Source organism: Hyaena hyaena, unplaced genomic scaffold (genome assembly GCF_003009895.1).
Source record: "Hyaena hyaena isolate Hyena2069 unplaced genomic scaffold, ASM300989v1 scaffold_151, whole genome shotgun sequence".
Taxonomy (NCBI): domain Eukaryota; kingdom Metazoa; phylum Chordata; class Mammalia; order Carnivora; family Hyaenidae; genus Hyaena; species Hyaena hyaena.
The window spans coordinates 2,615,356-2,637,749 of record NW_024080783.1 but is presented as its reverse complement, the minus strand read 5'-3'; the positions used below and the strand labels follow the sequence as shown (position 1 = coordinate 2,637,749).

At 39.0% G+C, this 22,394-nt stretch overlaps 1 protein-coding gene across 4 annotated transcripts in view; it reads right to left on the bottom strand.

Moving 5' to 3' along the window:
- Window positions 1-22,394, bottom strand: part of LOC120236323 (spermatid perinuclear RNA binding protein) — a 147,621-nt gene that overhangs the window by 73,903 nt on the left and 51,324 nt on the right. For all 4 annotated transcript variants that reach the window (XR_005529632.1, XR_005529631.1, XR_005529633.1 and 1 more), the window contains exon 2: window positions 519-687. Coding sequence is in view for 1 of the 4 variants with exons in the window: in XM_039239076.1 (XP_039095007.1) it covers window positions 519-521 (3 nt within the window). In the remaining 3 variants the exon portion in view is untranslated. The remainder of the gene's footprint in view (window positions 1-518; window positions 688-22,394) is intronic.

Genomic DNA, 22,394 nt, shown 5'->3' with positions numbered 1-22,394 from the left:
TGAGAGTAGGTTCAGTGACCCCCAATACACTCAACACTTGACCCTGTTATTTTGAAAGCATGTGGAAAAAGGTGACTTTTTGAGTTCAACACTCGAACTTCATAAACTCCTACACCATTCACAAAACTCATTAAAGGACTAGTTCAAGAATTTTAATTTCCACTGGAAAAAACTAAACTTCAGGGAGAAGACTAGTGAAAAATTACATAATTTCAAGTTCAAGGTCACCTAAGTCATCCTTCTGTCAGTTTGCTAACACTAGTTTTATTAGAAAATATTTATGAGTATTTAATAATTTATGGCCTGAAGGCTCATGGGGCTCCATCTTGTGGTTTAAAGGGCACATAATAAATCTGAACTCATTGGCTTTGCTTAAGTAGTGGAGTAGTGTTTTATCTGATGCATGAGAGCCAAAAATTAACACCACTGTTTTTCACTTGCCCTCGTTATTAACATTTCCAGTTTTAAACTACTGGAATCTTTTAGAAATAAATTAAGGAAACATGAAGAATACCTACCATGGTTTTCTATAGTGTTTTAGCTTCTTTTTCCAATCCTTTCCCCACTTTCTTGTCGTCTTCAGTAGACACTGTTTTGTGTGACAGTACCTCCTCATAAGCCTGAGTCCCCTGACAGCTCAAAGTCAATATGGCAAAGATGTTTGAAGACTTATTTTCTGGAATACACCTACAAGAGACAAAGAAAAACAACTTTTCAAAAATGCTTATGTACAAGTAGTTTCATATCTGAATGTGGAGCTAATAAACATGCTATTGACTAAAAGGAAATAATCTTTACAGAGGAAAATGACCTCATTTCAAACAAAAACCTAAATATATCTTTTGAAGGCCTGGGGCCGAGAACCTAAGTGATATAGCCAAAAAAGTAACTCTCCTGGTAGCCACAATGTGGCAGCTGGCTGACTTGCACTCAATGAGATAAATACATTAACAGATACAGATTCAGTAAAGTGCTACCTGAGGGGCGCCTAGGTGACTCAGTCGGTTGGCTGAGTGTCCAACTCAGCTCAGATCATGATCTCAGGGTTCATGAGATGGAGCCCCAGGCTGGGATCCACACTAACAGCCCAGAATCTGCTTGGGATTTTCTCTCTCCCCCACTCTCTCTGACCTTCCCAAGCACCCTCTCTTTCTGCCAAACTAAACTTAAAAAATTTTTTAATAATAATTTTTTAAAAATTTAGAATAAAAAATAAAGAAAGAACTACTACCTAAAAAAGTAATACTACTATTCGTATTGATGATGGCACAATGTTACCATCAACCATGAGATATGCAATTGGAAACTGGCATTAGCCACGGGGGCGCCTGGGTGGCTCAGTCGGTTGAGGTCTGACGATGGCTCAGATCATGATCCTGCAATTTGTGGGTTTGAGCCCTGTGTCGGGCTCTGTGCTGACAGCTTAGTGCCCGGAGCCTGCTTTTGATTCTATGTTTCCTTCTCTCTCTGCCCCTCCCTTGCTTACATTCTCTTCTTCTCTGTCTCTTTAAAAAAAAACAAAAAATTTATTTAAAAAAAGAAATTAACATTAACCAGACCTATTTAAAAAGTAGATAATCCACCTGAAAATATAATACCACCATTAACTGAAACTGTGAAGCTTTTCCATTTAATATTGCCATCAGACAATACATGTTGGCACAATGTTTCTTCTTTAATAATTTTTAGGCCTAAAATTCAGAATGCTTTTTTGACTCTGTTCCCCTAACTCCTGAGAGACCCTGTTCCTGGATTTCAGCCTATATATGCTGTTATGCCAAACTTCTCAATATTCATTAGATCCTAACTTCTAGTTACCCATGGATGACTCTCATCAAAATCCTACTGTGTTTTTCTGCCCAGAGGCCTAATTACTATTACCCCTTTACTCCATCTTTATGAGATTTTATTCCAGATAGGGTAAAAGTAAACTCTTCCGAGCACTGATTAAATCTTTATAAATTATAAACTAAGATGTTTTATAAGAGAGAAAGAGTGCACAACCATCAAAACAGAACACATAGCTACATGGATATCAGAAATTATTTATACACCATAGAATAAACACAAAACAGCTTCCTCTTCATCTCAGTATCTCTCCTTTAAATGTCCTTTAAGTAAGTAACCCCCCCCCATACTTTTGTCTGTAACAGTTTCCTAAGACTATCAGTTGCTCTCTTAAAGAAAAAAAAATCCTTTTTGAATTTGTGGGACCAGGAAAGTTAAAGGTGTAACATTTAACACTCCCCAATACTGCACATGAAAAAATAGACCCATCATTTTAGTCAAATGATACTCAGCTGTGACCTACATAAAAAACTATTCATATCCTGTAACCAACTTCCCCGACTCTACAAAATCCACCTGAAGCTAGTGAAGCTCGATTAAAAAAAAATTATGTAACTGATCAATGGGATTTACTTTATCATACATATCACACAAAGGAGAGAACACACACATGCTACAATTCTTAAGGTGTTTTCATACAAAGAAGTTAAAAATCAACCTGAAACATGATTCCATGGTAAGACACATCTCAAAGATCCATTTGTATACAGACTGAAATACACAAGTAAGTCTAGCATTTCCCATTCCCAACCCTACTCCACCATTCTAGCAGATTCAACCATTTAGTATTTAGCTGTGAATCCAGCAACCAAAAAAGACTGTTATGTGTTCAGCTGAGAACTGATAGCAAAGTTCACATGCTTCACTCTGTAAAAAGGTAAAGCCAAAAATTCAACTATATTAAGAAAGTAGATTGAAAGCAAAGAAGAATGCTGAGAAAAAGCTGAGGCACCTGGGTGGCTCAGTCAGTTAAAGCATCTGATTTCAGCTCAGATCATGATCTCACCATTCAGGGGTTTGGACTCCACATTGGGCTCTGTGTTGACAGCTCAGAGCCTATAGCCTGCAATGGATTCTGTCTGCCCCTCCCCTGCTTGTGCTCGCTTGCTCTCTCCCTCTCAAAAATAAACATTAAAAAAAAACTGATGTAGTGGAGAAACTGTGGATCACCAGTATCAAAATACAGAATTCTTCATTTAGCATAGAGAGTAATCAGCCTATGAATGCATCAAGCAGCTCGGGGAACTTCAGGACTTACAGCATAGTTCAATAATCTCTAATGAAACAACATATCTCAAAATCATACTGTTGGGGGCACCTGGGTGGCTCAGTCGGTTAAGCATCTGACTTCGGCTCAGGTTGTGATCTCATGGTTCGTGGGTTCAAGCCCCGCGTCGGGCTCTGTGCTGACAGCTGAGAGCCTGGAGCCAGCTTCAATTCTGTGTCTCCCTCTCTCTCTGCCCCTCCCCTGCTCACTCTCTCTCTCTCTCTCTCAAAAATAAATAAACATTAAAAAAAAAAAATCATATTCTGTTGGTGCTGTAAAAGCAACTTAGAAATCATCTGGCCCAACTCCACCCACCCCATATCTTACAAAACAACTACAGATATTAAGGCCTCGATTAGTTAATCAAGGACAAAGGCCTCTGGTCCAGAACCAAATTCAGAGTCAAGAGTTTTCCTTAAAAAAAAAAAAAAAAAAATTAACAGTAGATAAAAATCTGGCCTTGAAATTTAAAAAAAACTCAACTTTGCCATTTAATAGCTAAGTGACTTTAGAAAGTTACATGTCTCAGAAAATAATTTCATTTCTTTGGATCTCAGTTTCTTTTATCTATGAAATGAAATTCTGCTACTAATTAATACGTAACATTTATGTAACTCATATTCTGTACTGGGCATCATTCGAAGAGCTGTTCATATACTAACTCATTTAATCCTCACAACAATTTCAATTACTATCTCCATTTAACACATAAAGAAACTACAGCATAAAGAGGTAATATAACTTAATTGAAAACACAAAGCAGAAGTACACAGTAAAGCCAATTTAAACCTAGACAATCTTTTTCAATAATATTTTTGCACTCTAAAGGCACTTACACTTATGTTAGGGGCTAAACTTTAGCAATTTCAAAAAAATGTATCTATGTGAATTACCAGGTCTGTATAGCACATAGGCTTTAGAGCCAAATGGGCCTATTGCCATGTCACTTCTCTGAGCCAGAGCTTTGTCACCTCTGCAATGGGGTAAACAGGATCCACCTTAAACTAAATAAAAAATACCTAAAAGTATTTGCCAAATAGTACACACTCAATAAATGGCTTCAGGAGGATGAAAAAAGCCCTCAAATATCAAATAAGACATTTTGTTGATATAAGAGTTATGTGTACATTTAAAAAACAGAGTGTAGAAAAATATTAGGTGTGCTCTACTAAGTAAGAGTAGCTTTATGCAGCAGGTGAAAAGTATAAGCATGTGCATTACTTTTTTTAATCATTTTTTTTAATAGACGACAGTTACTATTCTTTTTGTTTAATGTCTGTTCATTTGTTTTGAGACAGAGAGAGACAGAGAGACAGAGACAGAGACAGAGACAGAGAGAGAGAGAGAGAGAGAGAGAGAGAGAGAGAGAATGAGAATCCCAAACAGGCTCCAGGATGTCAGTGCAGAGACTAACACCCAGGGCTCAATCCCACAGTGAGATCATGACCTGAGCCAAAATCAAGAGTTGGACGCTTAACTATGAGACATTCAGGTGCACCAGCTACTGGGGATTCAAGCACTGCTTTTTCAATCAGTGGATATTTTTTTAGAGTTTTAGGTTTATAGAAAAATTGGGTGAAAAATACAAAAAATCCCATGTACCCCTTCTCCGTACCACACACATATAGTTTCTCCTTTATACTATTGACATTTGACATCAGGGTGATACATTTGTTACAACTGATGAACAACCAGTGTTTGTGCAACATTATAAATGAAAGTCCATAATTTACATTAGGGTTCTCTGTGTTGTACATTCTAGGAGTTGACAAATGTATAATGACGTGCATCCGCCATTACAGAGTCACACAGAACAGTTTCACTGCCCTAAAAATCCCATGTTCCACCTATTCAAACCCTCTCTCTTCCAAATGTCAGGTAATTAAAATCATACAGTCTTTTCAGATTGGCTTTTTCCATTAAGCAACATGCATTTAAGATTCCTCCATGAATAACAATTCGTTTTATCACTGAATAATATTCCAGCATCTGGAAGGACCACAGTTTATCTATTCACCTACTTTAGGACATCTTGGTTGCTTCCAACTTTTAGCAATTATAAACAAAGCTGCTATAAACATTCGTGTGCAGATTTTTGTGTAGATACAGGCTTTCAACCCATTTGGGTAAATACCAAGGAGAATGATCATGGGATCATATGGCAAGACAATGTTTAATTTAGCTTTGTAAGAAACTTCCAGACTCTCTTTCATCCAACACAGCCATACCATTTTACATTCCCACTAGCAATAAATGAGTCCCTATTGCTCCACGTCCTCATCAGCATTTGGTGTTGTCAAAGTTTTGAACTTGAGCCATTCTAATAGTGGTATCTCACTGTTGCTTAATTTGAAATTCCCTGATGACATAGGATGTTGAGTATCTTTTCATATGCTTATTTGCCATCTGTACATTTTTGGTGGGGTGCCTGTTCAGATCTTCTACCCATTTTTTTTATTGGGTTGTCTGTTTTCTTGGTCTTTTTTTTAATGGATATTTATTTTATTTACTTTTTTTTGTTTTTAATTTATTTCTGAGAGAGAGACAGCATGAGCAGCAGAGGGTCAGAGAGAGAGGGAGACACAGAATCTGAAGCAGGCTCCAGGCTCTGAGCTAGCTGTCTGTCAGCACAGAACCCAACGTGGGGCTCAAACCCACAAACCATGAGATCATGATCTGAGCCGAAGTCGGATGCTTAACCAACTGAGCCACCCAGGTGCCCCTGTTTTCTTGGTCTTTAGTTTTAAGAGTTACTGTATATTTTGGGCACCACTCCTTTCTGAGATATGTGTTATGCAAAGATATTAATATCTCCCTGTGACTTGTCTTTTCATTCTCTTAACACTCTTTCATTGAGCAGAAGTTTTTAATTTTAATGAAGTCCAACTCACCAACTTTTTCTTTCATGAATCATACTCTTGGTGGTGGTGTTATCTTTGATAACTGACCTTCAAAGGTGAAAGGCTTTGGGCCACCTGGGTGGCTCAGTCAGTTAAGAGAACGACTCAGGTCTCAGAGGCCAAGTCATGATTTCACAATCATGAGATAGAGCCCTGCGTCAGCCTCTACGCTCTGTAATCCCTCTCCCTCTCTCTCTCTCTCTCTCTCAAAAATAAATAAACTTAAAAGAAAGGAAAAGGATAGGGCACCTAGGTGGCTCAGTTGGCTAAATGTCAGACTCTTGATTTTCGCTCAAGTCATGATCTCACCGTTTGTGGGTTCGAGCCCCAATTGGGCTCTGCACTGACAGCATGGGGCCCGCTTGAGATTCTCTTCTCCCTCTCTCTCTCTCTCCCCCGGCCTTCCTGCTCCTCTCCTGCTCACGCACACACTTACTCTCTCTCAAAATAAATCAATAAATTGTAAAAAAAAAAAAAAAAAAAAATGGGTAAGGTAAAATTAGAAAAAGACCTCACTGATACACCAAGAAGATCACTGTAAGATAAATTATATGAGATTCACAAGCAAATACATATGTACCAATTAACTGTCTATTCTGTACCCAGCACTATGATTGAAAAATCAACAGGGTGTGAATCAACTCAGACACACAAAAGGGCAAATACTCCTCCCCCATATACCTCCAAATAAATGTTCTCTACATGGTAGCACTGAGTTTATATATAATACTCAAACAAAAAGAACATTGAATTTCAGGGGCGCCTGGGCGGCTCAATTGGTTAAGCATCTGACTTTGGCTCAGGTCATGATCTCACAGTTTGTGAGTTCAAGCCCTGCATCAGTCTGTTTGCTCTCAGTATGGAGCCCGCTTTGCCCCCCCCCCACCGACTCTCTCCCCCTCCCCCACCCCCTTCCCCTCTCTCTCTCTCTCTCTCTCTCTCTCTCTCTCTCTCTCTCACACACTCTCTCACACACACACACACAAATAAAAAGAACAATGAATTTCAAAATTTTCCTCTGGAAATTCCCGTTTATTTTCTACACTAAAAAGGTATGTAAGGAAAAGCTAAACCAAAAAACTTACAAATTACATATACCTAGTCCAAAAATCTGGCTATTCATCCCTACCCAAAACACCTAGAATGATGGAAAAGCTCAATCCCACCATGTCATTTGAAGCCTTCCAACACTGGGCTCATGTCAAAAGGTCCTTTATCAACTGACAGGGCTTTGTTTTTTTAAGATTTTATTTATTTTTTAAGTTTATTTATTTATTTTGAGTGAGAGCACATGCACGAGAGGCAGAGAAAGAGAGACGGGGGGGGGAAGGGGAGGGAGAGAGGAGGAGAGAGAGAGAGAGAGGGAGAGAGAGAGAGAGAGAGAGAGAGAGAGAGAGAGAGAGAGAGAGAAAGAATCCCAAGCAGGTGCCATGCCATCAGCACAGAGCCCAATGCGGGACTCAAACTCACAAATCATGAGATCAAGACTCAAGCCAAAACCAAGAACCGGAGGTTCAACTGACTGAGCCACCCAGGCACTCCCAATTAACAGTTTAAACAAGAGTGGTATGCATGACTACAATCCTAACAGAATGGCTGTAGGAGCTAGCGACGTTGAACCAGAACACTTTCTGAATACTTAACTGTCCCTGAGCAAGATGTAAAAGATGTTAGCAAGTAACCAAAAGAAGTGGTAATAGGAAAACATATCTTCTCACTGAAATAAACAGACACCAGTACTTCCTAATCCTTGACAGAACAGTTACATGACAGAACTGTACCCACCCAGTTAGATGGCTCGTTTGCTGAAAGAACCAAGAGTTCAATGCATCTCAACAAGTCTTTATTGAGCATCTATAATACGCCAGCCACTATTCTAGGCACTTAGGATGCATCAGTGAGCAAGACAGACGAAAATCCCTGCCTTTGTTATTTAAGAGCAGAGAGGAAAAAACAGCAAAGCCATACAGGCAAAAATAAGTAAATTAAACAGTATGTTAGAAGGTGGGAAGTGCTATGGAAAAGAAAGAAGGGGGCAGTGCAAGTGTGTTAAGGCAGTATAGAGGGAAATGCAATCTTGCAGATGGTGAGCCCTTACTGAGGTGACACCTGAGCAAAGAACTGATGAAGTAAGGGACATAACCAAGTGCACATGTGTGGAATGAGCATTCCTGGCAGGGAAAGGAAGAATGTGCCTGGTTAGGGGGAGAACTAGGAGGCCAAAGTCAGTGGATGGATAGAGGGAGAAAAGGGCACCGAGGACAGAGGGGTAAGAGTGAGGACCAGATCACCTAGCACTGAGGATGGCAAATTTTTTCCTTAAAGGACTAGTATTAAATAGTTTAGGCTTTTCGAGCCATAAGGTCTTTACCACTCAATTCTGCCTTTACAGTGTAAATACGGCCACAGACAAGATACGGACAAATGGGCTGTGTTCCAATAAAACTTTATTTACAGGCACAGCAATCTTGATTTCATGATGTTCACCTCACAAAATATCAAATTTTTTAAAATTTTTAATCATTTAAGAATATAAAAGCCATTTTACCTTGCAGGTCATACAAAAACAGGCAGTATGCCAAATTTGGTCCATGGACCATAGTTTGTCAGCTCCGAATACAGGGGGTGCTTCTAGTCACTTTAAAGACTGTGGCTTTCACTCTGTAATGAGGAACTCTTACAGGGTTTTGAGCAGAGAAGTGATAATTATCAGGCTCATATTTTTTATTTTTTTTTTAATGTTTATATTTGAGAGAGAAAGCGTATGCTCACAGAGGGGCAGAGAGACGGGAAAAGAGAGAAAATCCCAAGCAGGCCCACACTGTCAGCACAGAGCCCGACACAGGGCTCAATCTCATGAACCTAGAGGTCATGACCTGAGCGGAAATCTAAGAGTCAAGACGCTTAACAAACTGAGGTGCCCCTTTTAAAGATCACTATGACTGCCATGTGGAAACACATAATACAGAGGACAAGGGTGGAAGGAAGGAGACCACTAGGAGGTGTAGTCATCAGATTATGTATATGTTCTGAAAGGAAACACGACAGGACTTCCTAGCAAAAGGGATGTGTTGAGTGAACTGGAGGCATGAGGAGCAACATTAAGGTTTTTGGCTCGAGCAGATGAGTTAGGAAAGGTGCAAGGAGAGTAAGTTTTGGGATTAAGCTCAGGAATTCATCTTTGTACATGCTGAATTCCAGACACTGATTAGATATCTTAAGTAGTCAACTGGGTATGAACCTGCAGTTTAGAAGAGAGGTCTGAATCAGGATATAAATTTGGTCATTTTCAGCATAAAGGTAGCATGTAGAGCCACAACATCACCAAGAGAGGAGGTATACTAATAAATGGGAGAACACAGAAGGAAAGAGGCACAACTACAGTCAGAGAAGGAATAGCCTGAGAAGGAGGAGGAAAATAAAATAAGGGAGGAGGAAAATAAAATAAGACTGTGCTGTTCCAGGGGCTCCTGGCTGAATCAGTTGGTAGAGCAAGCAACTCTAGATCACAGGGTCGTGAGTGTAAGCCCCACACTGGGTGTAGAGATTACCTAAAATATAAATAAACAAACTCTGAAAAAAAAAAAAAAAAAAAAAAAAGAACTGTGCTGTCCTGAAAGTGAAGTAAGGAAAACTTCTAAAGAAGACAAGCACTTTGAAATAAAAACAGGAAAAGAGATAACAGCATGAGAATGGAAATCCTGAGTTTCGGTCCTTGCTTTACTACAAAGGATGTTTCTAACTCAAAGATACCTATATTCTGAAGTCCTGTACACTACAGTATCGAGTTCTGCCGTGTTTTACCATTTATAGGAACTTGTCCCTCCTACACTATTCTCTCCCCACTCCGGCCCTTCTTTACGGGAAACTGTACCTGGAAAACATCCGGTTCCCCTTCAAAATCTTCAATGACTAATCATTACCTAAGCGACCAGCATTCCATTCACCCACTCCATGTGGCACCAAGGTCCTCCATAATACGACACGAACGAAATCCGTTCCCTGTCCTTTCTCTCACACTGCAGTTCAGCCAAAATGAGAATAATGACTCTTCCCCCAAACACCTTGCAATGTGGTAACGCTAAGCTTTAAGTTAAACCTTTCCCTTACCTGGACTGAAACCTCTACTCTACCATGATTTGTCATTGTTCTATTTATTCATCTACTGTCCCATCTCATATACAGCCCTCCATTAAGTTTTACCTAGTGCTTGGGTTGAATACAATTCCTTCCTTCTTTGAGCCATCCAGCATTTTTTCAACTTCCTAATACTCCGTTTCAGTTATTTTTATCATAAGCTCCTTAATGAAATAACTTGCCTTTATATCCATAGCACCGAGTACAATGACCTGCACTCAGGAAAGGCTCAATAAAAATGTGAATTCAACCCTAGACTTATCTTTCCTTAGAGAGCACCTAATTGCAGAATCCAGGAAGTTTCCATCGGAAAGGTCACCATCTCTTCCCCTTTATATCCATGGCAGTCATCATCACAGTGACTTAAATTTCTGACTCTTCTTCCATAAACACAAATTCTATTATTTATTTGACTTATTTCACCCATCTCAGATTAATTCCCCAATCCCTCTCCCATTCCTTCAGGACTTTACTTCTTAGCTCACTGACACACAATCAACTTCTTCTCCTGGCATAATTCTTAGCAATTTCAATAACCACATAGATGATCCTTCTAATATTCTGGACTCTCCATTCCTTATTTTCCTTTCCTCCCACCTTTTCTTCTTCTTTCCTATTTCAGACACCCATTCCTCACCAAGGCCCATAATCCCTTAATCCTATCACCTTTCACAATCCCTCACCCTTTTCATCCCTCACTTCTGTCTTTATCCAACTGAAATTATACAATCCAGAATGTGTCACCATTTACACCAGCAACTCCCTTTGTTATCCTCTCCCAGCAAAACTCCGACTCTGCTTAAATCCAACCCTCCAGGATATGCCACGCCAATAACCCTGGTCAACTGGATGTGACTAGGGAGGGGTAAAAAAACACAGTTTGTGCTTATTGGTCATTTTTCTAAATTCATAATCAATCCTCAAAAGGCCCAATAATCAACAGTTCTCAAACAGTGATGGTACTGCAATGCTGGGGAATTTGAAAATGTGAGGTAGAGTTTCCTGGTTTTCATAATGACTAGGTGAGTACTCCTAGCATTTGGTATCCTGGGATGCTAAACGCCCATTGAAAAAATAAAACTCATTCACTTTCTTACTGATTACTTCACATCTTCTCTTCTCTTTTCAAATGCCTGTACCTCCCTCCCATACCCTCACACAGGACTGCTCATCCGGCTTTCTATTTCATGCAAAATACCAACCTTGCTCCATCTTATTCCCATATGAATGAACTGTTCCTATTCCTATTTAGTGGGGAGCTCTCAACTCAAACTCTCCCAGATCCTATCCCCTTTTGCCTACTCAAGAATATGGCTCCAGTAATCACTCCCACTGCTTGCTCTCTGCATACTCTCTCTAATAACTTTCCTTGATCTCTAGCTCCCCACACCCAATTCTCTGCCTCTTTTAGAGCAGAATTCTTTGATTACACTTCTGTTTCCATTTCCTCACCTCCCATTCTCTTTTAAATTCACCCCAATCAGCCTCTCACACCAATGCTCTACAGAAACAGCTCTTGCCAAGGTCCCCTAGGACTCCCATAGTGTTTAAATACTACGTACAATTCTCAGTCCTCATCTTAGTTGACCTCTCAGCAACAGGTGAAACAGCTGACTGCTCCTGAAACATTTTACTTCCCTTGGCTTCCATCCAGTACTCCACTCTTAGTTCTCTTCCTACTTCATAAATTACTCCACTGGCTCCTTTCTTTCTTATCTCCAGAACCTCTAAATGCTGGAATGCCTCTGGACTCAGCTCTCACACTGAATCCCTTCACCACTGTACATGCATTCATTTGGCAAGCTCATTCAGGCTTGAGGCTTTAAATACCATCTATATGCTGAGGACCACCAAATTTATGTCACCCTTAGTTCTAGACTCACACTCAAATACATAATCAACATATCCACCTGGATGTCTAACAAAACATTTAAAAATATGCCCCCAAATCAATTCCTGACCCACCTTACAAAAAAAAAGGTAACTTTGCTCCTTCCAGTGTTCTCTCTCTCAAGAGAAGGCAACTCCTTCTAACAGCCTATGTCAAAAAGAGTCATCCTTGACAGCTCTCTTCCTGCCATATCACAAGTCTAATCCATCACCAAATCTTTCACCTTTACCTTGTTCTCTACCTAGAGCAATAGCATCCAGAGCATTCTGTTTAAAATTTAAGTCAGGTCATGTTATTCTTTGCTCAAACCTTCCAAGGGCTTGGTCTCTGCTTAAACATCTCATATAATGGCCTATAAATCCCTAATAATCTGACTCCCAAGAATTATTTGGTCTCCTCCCTCACTGCTCCCCCTTCACTATGCTCCATTCACACTGGTATCCTTGCTATTTCTCAAACAATTCACACATTCCCCTCCTCAGAGCCTCTACATTTGCTATTTATTACCACAGATATGCACATACCTCTTCCTCTTACTTCTTCAGTTGTCTTCTCAAACATCCTTACCACAAGCCCATCCCTGATTATCATACAGAACATAGCAACCCCTCCTCCAGGACTTCGCTGACCCTGTTTCCCTCCACAGGATTCATCACTGGCAAATCTTTGCTTACTTTGTTTTCTACACCTAGAACAATGCTTGGCACAAAGGAGAAACTCAAATGAATTTCTCAAAATATTTCCTCATACAGCATCATGGTCAATGTTCACAATCCCCTGAAAAGTAGTAAAATATGGAATTAATGGTATGAATTTATCTCATAATCTTTGAAAATATGAAAGCACAAATATTCAAAAATGTTAAATGATGTGTCTATGATCATATACTGGCAGAGCCATCTCTAGAACTGGGTTTAGGTCTCTAGTATTTTTCAATTCACATTACTGTGCCCATGAATAAATCAAAGAGCAGGTATATATTTAATTTTGCACAGTAATCTTTAAAAGCTCTACCTAGGAGGAGTGCCAGGGCTCAGTCAGTTAAGCGTCCAACTTTGGCTCAGGCCATGATCTCATGGTTCATGGGTTCGAGCCCCACTCTGTGCTGCAGCTCAAAACCTGGATCTTGCTTCGGATTTTGCTCCCTCTCTGCCCCTCCCCCACTTGCACTCTCTCTGTGTCTCTCAAAAATAATTTAAAAATAAATGTTTAAAAAAATTTTTTTAAATAAAAGCTCAACCTGGAGTGCCTGACTGGCTCAATTGGTGGACACACAACTCTTGATCTTGAGGTTGTGAGTTCAAGCCCCACACTGCATGTGGAGCCTACTTTAAAAAATTTTTAATTAAAAACAACTTCAAAGCTCAACCTGAAATCTAGTCCTTTATACCACAATCAAGTATGAAGTAGTACCTAGCTGTACATGCCTCAGTAGCTATTTATTTTCTTCTCACGAAAAGGCTGTGATAGCATCAGACTATTTGAAATTTACATATCTTATTGTGACAATCCTCATCAAAAGGAAACAGGAGTAACGAATGTGCCAAGAAACAGTTAAGAATTCAAGTATTCTCTATCTGCCTGTGCCCACTGCAGCACACTTAACACTGAAGGGTAAACCAGCACCTTGGTAAACAAGCTTCAAAGGGTATCTCTAGTTCTCAAAAGACTTTTTGTTGCCATTGTACAGAACAGAACACGGCCAAGAAACTGTATCTGGAAAGAGAATGGACATGATTATTTTTCTTAATTAGTTAATTTTGCAAAACAACCTCAGAACCTGCAATCCAGTTATAAGCAAAGAGTAATGTTAAAAATGACCAATTTTTAACATTAGAACAAATAGGAGTCATTCTTCACCTTGGCAAAATAAACAATTGGTTTAGTCTCAAAAAAATGCATAAATTCACCAAGTATTATGTCAATACAGAATAACTTTTCATATATAACAGCACTAAAAATTAAGAAACAGATCAGATCCTTTAGTAATATAATAATTTAATTTCTAGACTCTTGCCAACACTCATTCTCTTTCTGGCATCCTCTGCCACAGTTGGAAACTGTGTATCTAGGTCAGAAAAGACAAGTAGCTTTTCAGAACAGCTCAATATCTTTGGCACAAGTGTTGATATTATAATTCAATCCTTTCACAAACTCCTTTTAAAATACACTATGATGTAAATCACAAGACTAGTACTGTACAGACAGTACAGTAGTCTGATATTTAAGAAGAGTCACTGGAAAAAATACTTAAAAATGCTAGATTTAGAAGACTGATACAGGTAGTGAGTTTGAGCCCCACGTTGGGTGTAGCGTCTCTGTTTCATTTCCAGCTTGGGAGCAGCCACTCTGATAAACCTTCAGAGACGTCAGCACAGAACCTGATGCAAGGCTTAAACTCATAAACCCGTGATATCATAACCTGAGCCAAAGGTGGATGCTCAACCAACTGAGCCACCTAAGTGCCCCTTTAATTTCAAAATGTTTTTAAAGTTATGCCCACATGTGTAATATTCAGAAACAAAACTGAGTCTTGGTCCTCTTAAGCAGAAAATTATTTTAGCTGTTTTAGCCCTTGGGGATTACCAAATTTTTCAATTTAAACTAAAGATTGATGTTGAATAAAAGATACAAGAAAGTTCCCCCATCAAAGAAGATTATGAAGTGTGTGTACTTAAGTGGAACAAGACATATTCCTATACAGATTTACCCAGGGGAATAACCAAAGACTTTCAAAGTATTGGAGAGTGTAGGCTAAAGTCACTGTCAGTGTTTGAAGGTCTTAAACACTACTGGGGGTAATACTGCCCAGAAACATTCTAATTCTAAATAAAAGATCAAGTAGTACTTTTGTTAGGGGAGAACTATGGAAAGCCTAAGACGTTTCCTAAGTCTCTATACAACCTGGAAGAACTCAATCTCCAAGTTCTTCTGTCTTCTCTGAAGGTTTTGTCAGGGATCAGAGGCTTATAGGGAAGGCTCAGAGTAGGCTTTAACCCTAGGGCAGAAATCAGAAAATCTTTTCTTACAGGGCCACACAGCAAATATTTTTCTTAATGTGTATTTTTTTTTTTTTTTTTAGAGAGAGAACACACATATGGGAAGGGCAGAAAAGGAGGGAGACAGAGAATCCAAAGCAGGCTCTGCACTGTGATCACAAGGCCCAATATGGGGCTTGAACCCATGAATCGAGATCACAACCTGAGCTGATGTCAGACGCTCAACTGACTGGGACACCCAGGTGCCCCCCACATAGTAAATCTTGTAGGCTTGCCAGGCCTACAGTCTCTGTGCAACTACTTTGCTAATCCTTGCTTTACTTCATGGTCTTTCTAGCATTCCACGCACACGCCCAAGGTGTTGATCAGGTCTCTCTCTCTCAATTCTGCCTGGGCCAGGGCTCCAATATCCCACAGCTGTACAACCTCTAGCATCTCTTCATTCCCAACTCAGAGGCAGCCACTCTGATAAACCTTATGGCCTTTCTCCCCCATGAACACCCCAACTCTTCACCAATAATTCACAAGGAACCTATACACAAAAACATTTGGGAACCCCTCCCATAGAGCTTCCTCTTCTCCAGTGTCCTGCCCTAAGGATTCTAGCCATTTTGGCTGCCCCAAATTCTGACTCAACACAGGCCACCATGCTCTGCTTGGATTCCAGCTCAGGAAATTGTTCTCAGGCAAAAAGCAGGGGCAAAACTGTGGGGCTCATTTTACGAATTTCAAGATCAGAGGCCTGTTGTCCAAAGCCTGAAAGAGTTGCCTCACGTATTTATTTTGTCCAGTTTCATGTTTTTTAATGACAGAAAGGCTAGTCCAGAACCAGATACTCCAACAAAGCCAGAAACACAAGTTGTAATCAATAAATATTTTAGTTTCTATTACATATCAAGACTTCTGCTGGGACATAGCTAAATATGAAGCAATGGTATAATCCAAAAGGCATCAGTGTGAGAATAACTAGCCATTTATTCATTCATTCATCCATTTATCCATCCAACAAATACTTACTAAGCTCCTTATTGTACCAGGAAAAGTGCTGACTTTATGTCTTCAACCCTCAGTATTAGCACAGCCTAGATGAGGACCATAACCTGCCCTGCCAATCACCCAGGTTTTAGGAAAGCTGAGAAGATGCATATAAAAGCACTTGACAAGGGCCTACACAAATACACATTATTTCTGTAATGGCCAACAATCGTAACCTTGTTAATAAAGCACAAGAAATTCTGTGTACACTTCCCCAACAGCAGAAACATGTAAAAAGCTGGCTGTGAAAGAGCAGGGTATGTGTGTGTGTGTGTGTGCATATGCGTGTGCACCCATGCTCTGGAAGGGAGGAGGTTTCAGAATTCAAATCTGCCAGAGAAAAAAGTGCATATATAAAAGTGACAGGAGATATGGGCACCTGCCATATAAATGCTCGTGACAAGCTAACTGAATAACAGAACAGCATTTAAGTGAAGTCTCTCTTAGAAATTTAAAACCAAAATATAGAAAAAATAATTTTTGAAAATGTTTTATTGCAGAATGCTTTAATACAAGTTTCTTCAAGCTTTATTAAATTCATGAATAAAAGTAACTTCAAATATAAATAATATATTCATGTAACATCCTTTTAATATTTGTCTAAATGGATCAGAACGGTCATAATCATTTTCTGACCGGTAGTCATTATTGAAAAAAAAAATTTTTTTTTAAACATGTAATGAGGTCCAGAAAAAAGGTAAATCATTCAAGAAACATATAGGCTGGTGAGAGTTTAAGAAAAATCACGACAGCTGACCAGTGATCTCTACTTAGGAACCTGAGTTAGCACATATGTGAATCTAGCTTTTAACAAGGGTTTATTTTCTCTTGGGGTTAGGGATGAGCAATGAGTAGTATTCACATTTTAAGCTATATTCTTCCTTCTCTGTTGTCCTACTACTGTAATCTCAGGCCTTTAAATAAATGTCAACTATAATGTTAACAGATATTGGCATATATAATAAGAAAAACAAACAATTCCTTAAAGAGACAGAAGTGTTGACCATAAAATAAATTATATTTGAACATATTAAAATCAAGAACTTTGGGTATCAAAAAAACATCCTAAAGAGGGGCGCCTGGGTGGCTCAGTTGGTTGGGTGTCTGACTTCGGCCCAGGTCATGATCTCATGGTTCGTGGGTTCGAGCCCCACGTTGGGCTCTGTGCTGACAGCTCAGAGCCTGGAGCCTGCTTCAGATTCTGTGTCTCCCTCTCTCTCTCTGCCCCTCTCCCGCTCATGATCGGTCTCTCAAAAACAAACACTAAAAAAATTAAAGAAAAAAACACCCTAAAGAAAGTGAAAAGAGAAGTCATGTATTGAAAAGACTTTTAGAATATATAACTCCAACAAAAGTACCAAAAACATATAAAGACAACTTAAAATCCAAAAGAAAGGCACAAACAAGCCAGGTGAAAGAAAAAATGGAAGTTATGAACGAGAATTGCACAGGAAAAAAAAAATCACAAAACCAATAAAAACAAATACCATTTCTACCCACTGAAGCTGCAAAAACGTAATCTGACAATTCCAAGTGTTGGAAAGGATATATCCACAGAGACTTTCATAGATTGACAATAGGAAAAAATGTTTGCCATAATGTCCACAAACTGAATAATCCCATTACCCAGGGGTTTTACTCCTCAGTATACATGAAAAGAAACTTACATGTATACAAGAGACATGTATTAAAATGATCACAGCAAAACTGTTCACAGTAGCAAAAACCTGGAAAACACGGAAAATGTCCATTCACCAGAGAATGAATGAAGAAACTATGTTACATTAAAGTAATGGATTATTACCCAGCAAAGTGAAGAAAAACTACAGTGACATGCAACAATGTGGATAAATCTTAGGAATACAATATCAAGAAAAAATACTAAGTCTCAAATGATTACATATAGAATGTCTTTTCTGTAAAGTTAAAAGCAAAATAAAAATATATACTTTCTGAGAATCCATAAAAGATGTGACAAAACTATAAAATCAGGATACTAGAGAATTCTGGCTGTGAGGTGGAGGAATGCTGTTGGGAGAACCTAAAACATCAGATGTAGATTATTAAGGACCTATCCTTTTGTTTTGGTAGTAGGTTCACAGGAGCTTATTAAATTTAAAAATAAAATAAAAACAGGCTATATGTGAGCCAATGAAAGCATGTCCTAAACAAGGATTATGGCTAATCCATTATCTAATTCTATCCACAGTATATCCAATTTTTAAAAAGGCTTCCAAGCCTATGTTAACTAGAGCCTATGCTGACTGGCTTTTCATCTTCTTGATTGGAGTATAACTTTCTTTTTATTTAAGTCAAATCTACTCAACTGTAAACAGCTGTTATACTATTTTTCCTACTGTGGATAACTTTAAAAATATGAATTGCTGATATAGTATCCTAAGTTATTATGCCAGTTATTATGTCTAAGTCACACACTATGATTGTACTCCTGGCACACTCAATACAACAGTATTCACGAAACTTCAATTTAATAAGTACTCTCAGCTCGCTACATACTGGAAAGGGAACAAAAATTTCCATGATCCATTGAAAATACCCTTGCATTTTACAAGACAACTTGTTTCTCACCTAACCCTTAAAATACAGATGCCAACTCAAAAAGAGTTCATAACTCATAAATGACACTTTCAAGCCAACCTCAGTATTTTTTTCACAAACCTCTGTTCAGAAAAAGAACAGGTGCAAAAATTTTTCCTTAATGCAGATTTTCTTGGCTATCAGAAAACTTAAACTTAGGATTTTCATAATAACTCAACCACTTAATAAGTGTCTACATATATATTTAACATTCAAAAAATAAGACTATAAAAACAATTTGTTCTACTCAATTTGTGCATTTTGTAATTTCCAACCAATATGGTGTTTAAGAATTTTACATTCACCTACCTCTGAGAGAGGTTCAAGAGGAAAACAGCATATAAATTACTGACAAACACATGAAAAATGATCTTCATATGTAAAAGAAGTCCCCTTCTCTGAATTTCCAGTAGGAAACAAACTTCAAACTTCTGAAATAATGTATTTATTAGCTGGAAAGTTTTAAATTGTTTAACCATCTGGGTAATACTAAACCAAAAGAGAGACAAAGACAGAGGGGACCGACCAAGCAACACAACTAATAATGTGAAAAATTGATTGTTATATTGTGAAGTGTTATTATTCACCTGTCAAATACGCCCGGATCCAGGTTTTCCCAGGGTAGAGCCTTCACATCACTATCAAGGATTTTACCCTCAAATAAGTAGGATTAAAACATTAAAGGCAATATAGAAATAGGAGTATTTCCTACGTGTATTACCATTAGGCAGATAAGACACCAATTAGTGAATAAACTTGTCTTAATACACACTACCTTACAACATTATAAAAGCAATTTGCATAAAGCGTTACACAAAGTAAATGCAGCATCACACACAATCAAAGTGATTCAAAGTCTCATCATCTGACAGATGGAAAAAGACTCATAAATTTAAGAACTCTTACAAGATCACTCAACTAGTAAATGGCAGCAATTAAATGCAAACTCAAGCCTACAGACAGACGTCTATTCACAAAAAATCTATATGAAAAAAAAGAGAGAGAGGGAGAGAGAGAGAGAGAGAATGTAAGTCAGGAGACCAGGGAGAGAGAATGTAAGTCAGGAGACCAGGGCTATCTAGTGTTGGAAAGGCGACCAACAGCCACAGAGACCTTTCCCCTGGCCCTGTGGATTCTGCCTCCCAAAAAATAGTACCTCCCACCCCATGTGCTTCACAAGGCTACTCTGAGGATTAAGGACTAACAGTTGTGCAAGGATTTTGGAAGTTGCAGTGTTATATAAACAGGGAAGATGACCCTTCCAACCAAACCAATGACAATGAGTCGTGAACTCAAGGGATGGCAACACAACACCAGAGCTTGTGACTGGTGTTTTTTTTTCAGTCTGCAACAAATTCTGCAGTTCAAGAAGAATATGGTCTAAATCTCAATTATTCAGTGTGTGATTCAGAAACAGAAAAATACAACCACTAGGTTCGTTTATCAAAACTTGATAGTTTATCAAGACAGGAGAACAGAATAAATTCTTTCTTGGCTAAAAAGGCCTCCTCAATCCCCATCAGGAGTAACAATGATGCCATAGTAATAATAGCAATGCTTGCTATATGCTAAGCACTTGGCTAAGCATTTTACATGCATTACTTCATTTAATCCTCAAAAACCCTAAGAGATGGGATTATATCAATTTTATATAGGAGATAGTCTAGAAGAATGATTAACTTATCTGAATCAAGCAGCTAGTCAATGGCAAAGCCAGGATTCAAACCAGAAAACCTGTCTATAGAGTTGACAATCTGCAGCTCCTCATGACTCACTTTGCTATAAAGTATTCACCAAAAAAGCCCACTCATCTCAAAGGCTACATCTCCAGGAAGTCTTCCTTCATCCCAACCAAAGTCTAAAACCAATTCTCCCCACAAAGCACCATTTCATTTCTTCTGTAGTGACACCTCTATCTACCTATCTTATACAGTTAAGGAAGAACAAAACACAAATATTATGAATCGTGAAATACACACACACACACACACACACACACACACACACACACAATGTATGTGTATATAGAAAAGCAAACATGTAACTATCTGAGTCTTGAGTTCTTTGACCCTGAAGAACCATCCACATCAAGACCATTTTGAAACTAAACAACGTCTTTAAACATTCTTAACAAAGACATTAAGTTATTTGCCCCACACCATAGGGTGAGTGACAGAGCCAAGATATATTCGAATTCATGTTTATTTATGTAGTAACTTAAATAACTCAGGCAGCTGCCTGATTCCAAAGCCCCAGTGTTCTTAGTACTATCTACACTGCTCACCTAATCATTTAGCCTTTCAGAAGTTAATTATTTAATTTTTACTTTTTATTTTTGAGAGAGACAGAGCATAAGCCAAGGAGAGGCCAAGGGACAGAGACCCAGAATCCAAAGCAGGCTCCAGACTCTGAGCTATCAGCACAAAGCCCGACACAAGGCTCGAACACACAACTCTTAGGATCATGACCCAAGCTGAAGTCAGACGCTTTATCAGCTGAATCACCCAGGCACCCCTCAGATCTTAATTTTTAAGGATGGAGGTGGGTTAGGGACCAGAATCATATAAATCTCATTTGCCACTGAATCAACAAATATTTATTGTAACAAAATTATAGAAACTAAGTACATTGTTGGTGATGGTTAAAACTCCATGAGAGAGAAAGCCTTCAGCTTCCAAGGGAGATTCTGGACTACAGTTTTTCTAGAGCACAAAGTTAGGCCTACTTCCTCCCGATCCTCAATAACAATGAGAAAAAGAAAAGATTTCTAAAACCTGATTTCCCACTTTTGCTGAAAATTAGACTCAAGCATGCTTACTCAGTAACCTATTCTCAGAAATAAGATGCTTGGGGGCACCTACCTGGGTTGCTCAGTCAGTTAAGAGTCCAACTCTTGATTTCAGCTCAGGTCATGATCTCACAATTGCATGGGATCAAGCCTCTTGTCAGGCTCGGTGCTGGCAGCATGGAGCCTACTTGGGACATTCCCTCTCTCTCTCTCTCTCCCTCCCTCTCCCTCTCTCTCAAAATAAACTATTATTTGGGGCGCCTGGGTGGGTTAGTCGGTTAAGCATCTGACTTTGGCTCAGGTCATGATCTCGCAGTTCGTGGGTTCGAGCCCCGCATGGGGCTCTGTGCTGGCAGCTCAGAGCCTGTAGCCTGTTTCAGAGTCTGTCACTCCCTCTCTCTCTGACCCTCCCCCGCTCACTCTGTCTCTCTCTCTCTCTCCTAGAAATAAATTTTAAAAAATTAAAAAAAAAATAAACTAATATTTGAAAAGGAAAAAAGAAAGGAGGTGCTTAACTCTTGGAATAAAAATTTTTAAATACCACCCTTAACTTCTTAAAACCTTTACCGTCACTATGCTCTCAGCTTAGCGCCTTCCCCACACAGCCTTCCCTGATCTTGACCTCTGCCCCCTCCTAACCCTTTGCCCAACCAGGACTGAATTATTTAGCCCTCCCATATTCTCCCACTATATTAGCTTTGCCTTACGCTGCACCACTTATCAGTTCTGTAACTACATGTTCCTTGAAGGCAGATATTATGTTTTGTTCTCTGCTGTATTCCTTGTATATATCACAGTACCTAGAGAGTAAACTCTTAAACATTGGTCAAATGAATAAATGACTGATGACCCAATTATGACTTTGTCTTGGTACTTTTGTGGGAGGCTTAAGAGCACCTCTTCATCATTCTCCATAGCTGCAGCATAAACT